Source organism: Giraffa tippelskirchi, chromosome 2 (genome assembly GCF_054371585.1).
Source record: "Giraffa tippelskirchi isolate mGirTip1 chromosome 2, T2T-mGirTip1v1.2.pri, whole genome shotgun sequence".
In the NCBI taxonomy this organism is placed as follows: domain Eukaryota; kingdom Metazoa; phylum Chordata; class Mammalia; order Artiodactyla; family Giraffidae; genus Giraffa; species Giraffa tippelskirchi.
The window spans coordinates 177,036,556-177,048,121 of record NC_137276.1 but is presented as its reverse complement, the minus strand read 5'-3'; the positions used below and the strand labels follow the sequence as shown (position 1 = coordinate 177,048,121).

Here is an 11,566-nt window from a genome sequence, read left to right as displayed (position 1 = left end):
ATGTGACTTGAATGCAGTTATTAATATCTGGGCTCATTAGAGTCAATAACCAATAATCAAGATTATTTGGAAAATCAATTTTAATAACAGTGACAAAAAAATAAGCATCCCCATTACTGACAGAGGCTGGCACTGTCAGGATGCTAAAATCTAGGGACTCTGACTGCCTGCCTTCGGGCAAGCTCGTACATATTACTTGGTCATTGTTTGCTGGTAAAAAGTAAAATAGTATAGAAGGAAGGAGGGGAAAGAGGGAGGGAAGAAGGGAGAATATTTAATTTATATGCCATATGTGAAAATAAATGCTTTATTTCAAAGACAAGGATTATATTTTGCACTCCAGTTATAATTTTATCCACTGTAATTTAGGAACACTTTCCTTTGAAGAGAAAAAGAATGCCTGGAAATAATCTCCTTTGTAATTTTATTTTACAAGGTGCCAGTGTGTGATGGGCCCATTAACAAGCATGCCCAGGAAGTCAATGTTACGAGTCAAGGTTTCCCATGCTGGGAATTCCATGGTACCTGATGGAACTCTGAAAGTGTCACCTTTGGCTGCAAAGCCAGTTTAGGAGGTGATTGAGGGTTTCCTTTCCCCTGACACTAAAGATAAGAGAAACAGGGCAGGAAGTAGCTATGGTAACAAAGTGGAGTTTGGTAGTTGCCCTGGCTTTGGAAGTCAGTATCACTGGACTCCTCTGGTATCAAGCTTCAGGAAAGAAACTCACAGTATAAAGCAGAGCTGTCTTAATCATTTTTAGACTAACATTTCAGAAAGGGTTAAGACGCTATCTGCTCTGTTTGTTCCATCTGCTCAGATGTTTATTTGAAAACATCTGTGCTGTGATCTTTAACAATCCTAGTTTTCACTTACCAATTAATACTTTTAAAAAAGTAAAACAGATGTATAAATACTTATTCTCCAGTTAGAGAAGCAATTCTTTTGAACAGCTTTATGATTTAAGTTCTCTTGACAACTCATGAGTAGGCAAAATGTTGCTATTTATTTAATCTTGGAAGAACACTGAAAGAAAAAGGCAGGGAGTGCAGGCAGTGTGGAAGAACTCTCCTTTATGTAGCTGGCCACATGTGACTTTAACAGTTGCAGGGGAAACTGGCTGGGGCTAAGGTTACATATTTCTGTTCAGTAAGGATATCCATGGTGGTAACTCTCATGATGACGGTAGTCATCCTGGTAACCATTCTGGTATCCTTGATGGTAACTGTGGTAACCATAGCCTGCATACTCATCTTCTGGGCAGCGCATCCCCAGTGACTGCTGAATGGCCATTTCCTGTCTCCGGAGTTGCATTGAATCAATTAAATCGTACACAATCACCATGGACCACATTGGGGAAGGATACCAGGATTTCACATTTCCATCTTTTCCAACTAGAAGCATGGAGAAGTACTCTGGGCTCACTTGAAAATAGTTGCGTATGTCTTTCACCAAATGGGCTGGTACATCTTCTCGCTCCACAACAGAGCTCCCTAGAATAGGATTAGAAAAGTTGTTAGTGGATTAAAGAGGCAACACTCAGGAAAGCATCAGGTGAGAAGAAATCACTGTGAGAACAGAGAAAGGACCCAAGGGTCGGTTCTCTACAGCTCAAAAATCCAATTTAGGAACTTTGCTGGTCTTTCTACTAGCAATGAAATGTTCCTGCTGTTCGACAACATGGATCACATTTTGAGGCACATGTCTCTTTACAGGAGTGTTATAAAATATAAAACCAGTTCCTTTATTTAATCCTGGCAAGATCAACTTTGACATCCCTCGTTCACTGATATGGCAGGAAATACTTCATTTCTTGTGCCTTATAAAGCTACCACAAGAATTAAATGAGATAACATAGGTGAAAATGCTTTGTAAGCCAATAAAGCCTCATGCAGACAAAAAAGAACTACATATCTCTACTAAGAAATGAATATCTTTGCTGTCACTTGTGAATGGTTTTTTAATAAAAACAACATGAGTACTTATGCTCCCCTTCCCATTCTTCTACACACATTCTGTGTATACATAAATTCTCACACACACACACACACACGCATGGGGCACACACCAGGAGGGAGGATTTAGTGACCTTTCTTCAACTGAGGGTACATCCACCGCTTACATATGAATTAATATAACTTCACTGAACTTATCAGTAGTTTATACTCTTTAAAAGTAACAAAATTTTACCATTAATCGGGAACAGTTCTAAAACACCCCCTACTTCCTCTCCAACACCTAAAAGCTTCAGAACCGTTATGTGGCGCAGACCTGAGAAAAAAAAGAAAGCCATAGAATCTGTAGTAAGTCTTTTGCTTCCAAAGACTGGGTATCTGACAACTAAAATCTCTAAGTTTAAAAAGAACATAAAACATAACTTGATTGGGTAAAATAAGTCATTTAAAAATTTTTTTCCATAAAAAATGCATTTAAACATTTATAAAATCTTAAAGAAAGACTAATTGCAGATTTTAGGATTAACAACAGGTTCAAATGTGGTTTAGTTTTATTTTTTCAGATTGAAAAAGAAGAATTTGCTCTTAAACTGTGATTCTCACTCTATTAAATGACAAAACAAACATGAAGCTATTGGAACTTTAAAATATCTGAGAAGATCTAAGCTGATCAGTGTTCCGGAAAAAAGTCACGGCTGATGTTATAACAGCTTACATGGATAATTTAATTTTCTCTCAAAGAAAAGACTACAGATCGAGCCAATGTGATTGTTGAAGAAATTGTTCTGGCTTCCTCACACGAAAGTTTGTCTGCTCAATGGGCAGGTTTTTACCACTTTTTTAGAAGACTCAAAGGGGTAGCACTGAGGGAGACACAGCTTTCTTCCCACCCACCCTCAGCTAAAGTTTCAGGAAAGGAAAGAAGGTCACGCCTTGGTAGCTTGCTGGAATTCTTTTGAAGATGAAGCCCTTATGAAAAGATTCAGGAGAAAGAACATAGGAGGGCAAGGGGGCTATGGAGTCATCCTATTTAGATTTCATGGTTTTGGACAAAATCCAAGCCTAGTCACAGCAGTAACTTGAAACTATTAATAATAAATATGAACGTTGAGTGTTGATGAGAACACTAAAAGCCACCACGGAGGGCTCTTTTAATGAAGAGCTGAAATCCAGGCAAAATTCTATTCCAAAAAAATGTTATGGGCTTTACTCTTCTCCCAGAGAAGTGAAGCATTTCTGTTCTGCAAGTTAAGTCATGTTTTCAAAAGGGAAGATCATGAATTTAATTATCCCTATAAAACATGACTTATTCACATTTCCTATCTACTACAAAAGAGTTTGACTTAGACTCTTTGTGTAGCGATTCAAAATGAAACATCACTTAATAGCTGCTGCAAAGATGTCTTTAGAAAATTAGCAAGGCATGATTTTATTTATATATTCATATCATGGAGGGTCATTAACTTCTCTAAGAACTTCTGTCTTACACACCACTGTTGGTGGCTATTAATAATTTAAATTATGCCTAAAAATACTGGCACAATCAAATCTTCCTTACATATGCTGATATAAATTTTTAAAGCATTAATCTTGATAATAAGAGTATAAATAAACATTTACAAATTTTCTAATTATTCTTACTGTTATGAGCTTGTTTTCCGCCTTTTTTTTGAGTTATTATTTTACATCTTAAAACTGAAATGTATTTATTATTTATAGGTACCTGGTCATAGCAAGGACCCAGTCTCTGCTAATGTTTTGCAAAACTTATACGACCACCCTTTCCTTTTATAAATCAAACACAGTTTTATAACTAATAAATGATTCTTCTTCCTAATAGAAATATCAAAATAATGTGGATTCATCTATGTTCCAATTATGAAGTTTTAAATCTGTGGCCACTAGCTACTTTCTACCCCTCTACTGACTCTCAGAAATTCTTCCTCTGCAGAGGTGTATCTTAAATAAAATTTTTGTAGTGATTCCAACTTTTGAAATTACCACTGTCTCTCTGGTTCAACATTGAACTTATTAATAATGTTCTATATATTATGCATTTCCTTTCTATATGTACATATTCAGAATAGTATTAGCCCTTTCTAACCACTAGGATAATAATGTTTGGTAAAGAAAGCATACATTAGTTTTCAAAACACTGAGCAATTCACTGCAAATAATGATAGTAATAATAAACAGCATTTCTCTTTGACCTACTTGTCTTAAAGCATAAGGCACTGTTTAACAAATCTTGCTGTCTTCCTGGTGCTTAGTTAGAGATCAAAATCCTTTCAAAGGGACTGGTAATAGAGTACAGTGGGGTTCAATTCATTCATTAATTCTCAAAGCCATTCCTGTCTTACAAAAAATACTTAAATCTATGGAAAAGTACTCAGTGTTGGTACCTAATTATTACCTAAGTAACTGATGATATCTGAGTTTTATGATCTTGAGACAAATTTTTAAAAAGCAAACAAGAAGACACATAATACAGATCACTGTAAGTAAAACAGCAGGTATTTTCAAACATTTCAATAAAAAACCTGAGAGGGCAGAATACTGAAAAAAGAAAAAAGAAAAACAGACCCCAGTTGACTAAGATTCCAGTCTGAAAGCAACTTTATCCTCAGTATAACTGAGTAAGTGTCTGGGAATCTACAGTCTGGGCTGGGGAATATTTGGATGACCTAAGCTTCTGTGTTCCATTTTAGACCAGGAAGAGGGTGGTATGGGAAAGCAGTGATGACGAGGCTTCCCACTCACCAAAATTGCATGCCTGACCACTGAGGGCAGAGAGCTGCTGTGAATAGGCCCAGTCTTCATCATTAGGGGCCGAGATCACCAGCAACCGCCTCCTCCAACGGAACCTGGAAAAGAAGCAGAAGACCACGATTACTGTTTCAGACAATAGAGGCCAGTGTGAAAAGGCAGTAACATCGACAGTCACTTTTTTCCTGTGCCTCGAATAAAAAACAGTAGCCTTAGAAATATTTCATAGCTCCTCAAAGCCTAACATTAAACTGTATTACCACGTTTCTTGCACTTTTTCCCTTATAACTTCATGGTCTGCCTACTGTAGCATTGGCATGATGTGTCAGGCATGAGTCCGGTCACCATGCCTGATGAGGTCACTTAGGGAGAGAAGAAATTCTCAGATACGATGAAAAATAGCCAAAATTATTTGTCAAATTATAGCAACAGAAATAAAGGAATTAGAAAATGACTGAAGAATACTCAAGTTCTGGTCAGATTCCCTCGGGTTTGGCAGGGGTGGTGGTGGTGGTGGTGAATATGGACAGGAAATAGTACAGAAAAAAAGAGAACTGAATTTTAAGTAGATGGCAGTGACAGTAAGAAGGAAAATAGAAAAGTGTCTTAAAGGGTCAAGCAAGGTTCCTGGAAAAATAAAGCTCTATGTACCTTCCTCAGTAGCCAGTGGTTCTTCCAGAGGCAAATGCTAGTTCTAAGATGTACCCTATCATCATAGTAAGAACCATCACTTATAGAGTACCCCTAAGAAGTAGAATGGAGCTAAACCTACAGTCATAGGATTTTAGAATATATAGTAAACGTCTTCCTGTTCTTATTGTTTCAACACAATTGAGCAGTGGAAAGAGCTTTTGTCTTGTAGCCAAGAAACTTGATCTATATTTTCTCACTGCTACATTTTTTGGGTTCCTTGAGCATGTCACTCTATTCATCTAAGTCATAGTTTTTCCTTAGCTTTAGAATCAAAAAGAGCATTACCTCAAAGAGGTGTTATAAGAATTAAACTCTAGGGACTTCCCTGGTGGTCCTATGGCTAAGACTCCACACCCCCAATGCAGGGGGCCTGGGTTTGATCCCTGGTCAGGGAACTAGATCCCTCATGCCACAACTAAGAGTTCACATGCCATAACTATACATTCAGAGTACTGCAACTAAGACCCAGGCAGTCAAATGAGTACATTTTTTTTTTTTTTTAAGAATTAAACTCGAAAATCCATCAATGTAAGTTATCCATGTGTTGGCATAGATATTGACAGTGTCTTAGTCTGCAGGCTTTAGATTTAGAACTTTGTCTGACAGATGGATAATGTCCATTGTCCATTAACAGATCTTGGACATTATCTATCATGATGCCATATGATAATCGATTTAATCCTTATGTTTGTGTATCATTTTATAGCTCGCTTTCACCTACACAACACACATTCCTCACTGGAGGGCTTCTCTGGTGGCTCAGTGGTAAAGAACTGGCCTGCCAATACAGGAGACATGGGTTCTACCCCTGACCCGGGAAGATCCCACGTCCTCCAAGAAACTAAGCCCATGCACCACAACTGTTGAGCCTGTGCGCTAGAGCCTGGGAACCGAAACTACTGAGCCCACACGCCCTAGAGCCCATGCTCCCCAACAACAGAAGCCACTGCGGTGAGAAGCCCACGCACCACAACTAGAGAGTAGTCTGTGCAGCAACGAAGACTCAACGCAGCCAAAAATAAATAAGTAAACAAATAATAATTAAAAAACAAAAAACATACATTCCGCACTGGAGTGCATCGAGGGCATGGCATGCTTTCCCCATTTTGCAGATAAAAAACAAGGTTTAGAGAAGTGAAGTGACTTGCCTAACTAGTAAATCTAAGAGGCGGTACCAAAATTCAGATTTCTCTAACTCCTGGCCCAGTGCTTTCCCTGATCTACCCCTCTCAGAGGTGCTAATGCTTGGCGGGGGCTGTCAGGTCCCTACGGGGATATGAAGGAGAGAGGGTGTGCATCCAGAGAGAGGCTGAGTGCAGTCGTCTCAAAGTCCACCTTCACTGGAGAAAGGGCTTTTGCTTTCTGCCTTCAGTGCTGCTGACTGCAGGGTGTCAGTGCACTTAGGGAGCCAAAAGCCAGTTAATTTTATTCATGGCTTCTCTCCCTGTGCCCCTTCTAGCCTCTCAGAGAACAGGAGAGTTTTCAATCCCAAAGAAAATGGCCTCTTGGGGGAATAGTGGTTTGGGTGAATGAGAGAAAATGATAGTCTGATGAAACACAACCTCTGAATGGGCGCCTTAGCAAGACTCGCCAAGAGTTGCTTGCTGTGACATTACGTTAGCTTCCTCCGCTTGTTTTTCTTCAAAGGGAAAGAAAAACGTAAATCTCCACTGAGGATAGAAGCTGAATGTATCTGGCACAAAGGAGGGGAGAGGAGAGTCTGAGACTGTCCGAGGTTTCCTGGGAAAGGGAACGGGACTGTTGTGGGATCACAGAAGATGGTCTCCTGTGCTTTCCCTGCTTCCTTAGGAGGCCTGCCAGGCCAGCACCCCCCACCCCCACCCCTTCCCAGCCAGCACCCTCACCAGGCCAGCCTTTCTGGCCCCCATACAGAGCTGCAGGGTATCCTGGAGGGAGCTATTTTGGGTGAGGTCTATTTTGGCTTGTTTACCTGTGTGCATCACTGAATGCTGTCGGATTAGAGAGGGTTGGGATCTGAGACTCGTGGCATACACAAGGGAGAGAGGGTCGTTTCCCCTAAGTGGTGATTCTTTATTCCACAGACCTTCATATTAAGATCCAAGGCTCCAGCTCCCAGCCCTGAAGGAACAAATGTTAATAGAACTACTTCTGTGGAAGTAAGAAGAGATGTGAATGTGGCCCAGATCCTTACTTTGGACAAATTGTTTTTCTGTCACTTTAGCGTGTCAGTAAATAAAAACTTCAAGCTATGCATGTGTTTGCTTCTTTTAAGTGGCATTCCCAAATTAGTGTGCATGTGCCCACTCTTTGGGGTTTCTGTCTTAGAGAAAGATAATTATAGTGTGAACCAAATGAGTGTCACTAAAGACTAGACTGGCTTCAGAGTCTGGTCAGCTGAAACCAGGCTGTGTAGACCCACCAACTCAGCAAATTTGAAGGAAAATTCCCATTTGGATACTAGTTTATTTATAGGGCTGTTATGTAAAGAAGAAAGAAAAAAATTCAGTTCTCTTTGCCTGGGTTTCAGTTCTGAAGGTGTTTAAGTCTCCTCTTTGCTCTCCTTTGATAACAAAGTTCTCTAACTAGAACTTGAATAAACAGCCCCTAATACTACTAATAACCAGTGTTTATAAATTACTTGCTTTGTGCTAAGTTCTAGGCTATCATTACCTTTAGTATTGAATTTACCTTTCATAATGATCTTAAGAATAGATAAATTTATTATCTCCATTTTGCAAATGAAAAAACTAAAGCCCAAAGAGATTAACCAATAAGTCCAAGGTCACACAGCTGATAAGTGGAAAACCGGGAATCAACTTCAGGGTTGTCTTACTCATGCCTTTAAGTAATATACTATTCCACTTTAATTTTTAAGATCAATGATAATTATCAGCACAATGATTCCATGAGTTGTGACCATAAGTCATAGATAGCCATAGGACATCAAAATTATAATCACAGGCCATTCTGAATATTCATAAGACATGTATATTCTTGAAACAGCAGTGAATATAAGACCTTGTAGCCTTTTACACTGGAAGGAAAATACATTTGCTTATGTGTTGTAGGGCCCTATGTAGTTCAAAAGACTTTAGATGCAAAATATGTATAATTTCTTAAAAATAAAAATAAATGCAAACGCAAATTAGTGATCAACTTGAATGAGCATTGCAAGCTTTGTGAGTGAACAAAAGTGAGATAATGCCAGCTTTTCCTTTGACGTTTTGAAACCCATGACATTGTGATTATAAAAAGAACCTCTGCCTGGAAATGGCACGAATAATTCATCACAATGTCTGTAACTGCAGGTCTCATGGCTGGCCTAAATTCTGAGTTGTAAATAATATCAATGAGCTAGACGATAACTGTCTGCTTAACAGATCAGGCTATCTGAGTTTAATGGGTTGGTTCAATAGGTATACATCTTTCAGTCCTGGAAGATTTAGAATTAAGAAGAGGAAGTTTGGAAAGAATCAAAATTATAGTAATAATATATTTTTCTAAGAAGGATCCTGATTTTCTTTATGAGTTTATGTTCTTGTGAAACTTAAGAGTATCTGGCTTAAAATGATAGCCTTGAAACTCCAAACTAGGAAGTGTGATTGAGTACGTGGTTTAGTTGTATGGTTTTAGGTTGAAATCTTACTAAGCATATACAGTTCTAGAACATTTGAGAAAACTTCACGGTATTTACAAGATTAATTTATTAAATTTATGGATCATTTAAATACTCAGAAAGGTTGTGTTTATTTCAAGCAATTGAAAGAAATATGGTAAATGTAAAGTGACTGTTTTGACACCCAAAATTCTGTCTCCAAGATTTGATTCGGCACCGGTGCAAAGAGGCCGAGCTTTCAGCATCACTGACACTAACTCAGTGACGAGTTATTTGATCTCCATTAGCCTGAGTGGTCTCCATTAGCATGAGAATAGTTACAGTATTTAGATCACGGGATTGTTGTGAAACAACAGGAGGGAAGATGAAGTGCTTGGCACAAAAGGTGATTACAGCAACCCTGGAGTGGAGGTAGGGCTACTTGCTGTTGTTATTCTCATGAGTGAGAGATTTTTAAGGCAGGTTAATTGGAAGCATAGGGACAACATACCTAGAAAATTATAAACTGAAAACTTGGATGAATAGTGAGTTCTATGCTCTTTATGATGTTATCTCCTAAGAGACCCAAGCTTCCCGAATCTAGAGGAATTCAGATTATTTCCTAATCATAGAATTTTTGCTGCTGTAGGTGAAATTTCTGCACCCTTGCACCCCTTAAAGTCCCAAAGATTTGTAGAATTTTCATCCATCATGAGGGAAGGGATGAAGAAGGGAAAAAGTAGAGTGATTTTTTTTTTTTAAAACACTTTTGTGTGTATGTACCGGAGTTTCCCTACAAGGGTTTTCAACAAACCACACTCCCCAATGAATCAGGGATCTGGGTCAAGAGAATTTCTCCTTTTAAGGTCTTAGTGGAACTTCTGTTGTTCTCTGAAGAGTTGGAAGGAAGCAGAAAATCAAGCAGTGTTCCAAATCCCATTTGTAACTAGAAAGGGCCCAATAAATATAAGTACAATATACAAAGCCCCCCAAATTGACTGAATGAATTAACCCTCACAGAAGGTCAGAATTATGTATCAGTGTCCCAAAAAAAGCAGAAGAGAAAGAAAAGACTTATCCAAACCCACCAAATCAACACTCAGGCTTAGAACAGATCCCAGCCAGCTTTGAGACCAGAGCCACTTCCAACAGGACAAGAATAAGCCTACTGGGCAGAGTGCTGTGAAGCAGACAGACACTTCCCCTTCTCACAGGGAAGGTCACCCTGCACAGACACATCTGCTTTGCGTTTCTCTGGGGCTTTCATTAGCTCACTCAGAACGCTCTCCTGCCTTCCTCCTCAGTGTCTCCAGATGAGATGTACCTGGATAGGAAGTTTTCCAGTGACTGCTTCTTGTCTTCCTTGCAAATGATCCCATCCTTCTTCTGCTTTTCCATGTCTTTGATTCGGGACTGGAAAGTATCGATCAAATCAAACACAGACTTCATTGCTATAGGCACCTCATAATATTGCTGTTGAAGGAAAAGGAAGAAGTATATAATGCATTAAAGGTGTTTCTTCTGTCTGTCCAGAGGGTGGAGACCCTGGGAGAATTCATGGGCACTCTGGGCAAAACAGAGCCTGAAGGGCTCATTCGTTTATAAACTCTCTCCTGCAATAGTATCTCTGCTGATGTTTCGAGGTTCTGAATCCACGAAACAACTGCCTTTACCTTCCATGAGGATTTCTTCTTAACTTCACTCTTTTTATTGGAAAGGGTCCATGCCTTCTTCACCACACATATCCTAGATTTACTTCCCTATCTCTGGGACTAACCTGGTTCCTGTTCATTACATAACTGGAGAGAAAGTCAGAAACTCTGTACCAAACACAAAAAATCAAATGCAAGAACATATAAGAGTATGTGATTTCAGCAATAAGGGTAATTTTCCACCGGAAGGATGCCTGCTCTGTGGTCATCAGGAATCTACATGGGATGCCCCTAGTGGTCCAGGGTTAAGGCTCCATGCTGCCATTGCAGGGGCTATGTGTTTGATCCTTGTTGGGGGAAGATTACACGTGCCTCATGACACAACCAAAAAAGTAAATGAATAAATGAATAAACAATCTATATAAACTCTTTGTGATTCCCAGGAACTATTTTATTGAGTGAGCATTACTTAAAATTAGGTCATGTTTGCTAATGTATTCTCAGAAAAAAAATTTGAGAATCTAAGTTAAGGAAAATGAAATTCAGTTTCCTGCCTCAAAGCTTTCTGGACTTAGAACAGCAACCTGAAATGGATTTGGGAGCTGGCTGAGCGTAATCAGCGTAAGCTAGAGAGAGAAGTCTGGACATGCCTTGGAGCTGTACCCTCAATGGGAATTTAGTAAATCTTGGAATGTGTAAGCTGGCAGACACCTCAGGGATCATCTAGTCCAAACTTTCACATTAGAGGTGGCAAAACACAAAAGCGGAATGAATTATTAAAGGGATCTCTCTCCAGATCCAGAAAAATACTTCAAGCTGAACCAGCTATTCTAATAGCCCAGGCAGCCTTTTTCCTAAGGATTTTCATATAAGCATAGGCTCTGGAGCCAGTCTGTGTGCGTGTGAAGTCTAACATTAACTGGGT

The 11,566-nt window shown here is 39.2% G+C and overlaps 1 protein-coding gene across 1 annotated transcript in view; it reads right to left on the bottom strand.

The window, feature by feature from the left end:
- Positions 1-981: 981 nt before the first annotated feature.
- CCDC80 (coiled-coil domain containing 80) overlaps positions 982-11,566 on the bottom strand; it is a 32,958-nt gene continuing 22,373 nt past the window's right edge. Inside the window, exons 5-8 of the mRNA XM_081542008.1 lie at positions 10,314-10,462; positions 4,714-4,817; positions 2,189-2,269; positions 982-1,491 (exon numbers count right to left, since the gene is read on the bottom strand). Coding sequence (XP_081398134.1) covers positions 1,145-1,491; positions 2,189-2,269; positions 4,714-4,817; positions 10,314-10,462 — 681 coding nt within the window. The 3' untranslated portion in view covers positions 982-1,144. The remainder of the gene's footprint in view (positions 1,492-2,188; positions 2,270-4,713; positions 4,818-10,313; positions 10,463-11,566) is intronic.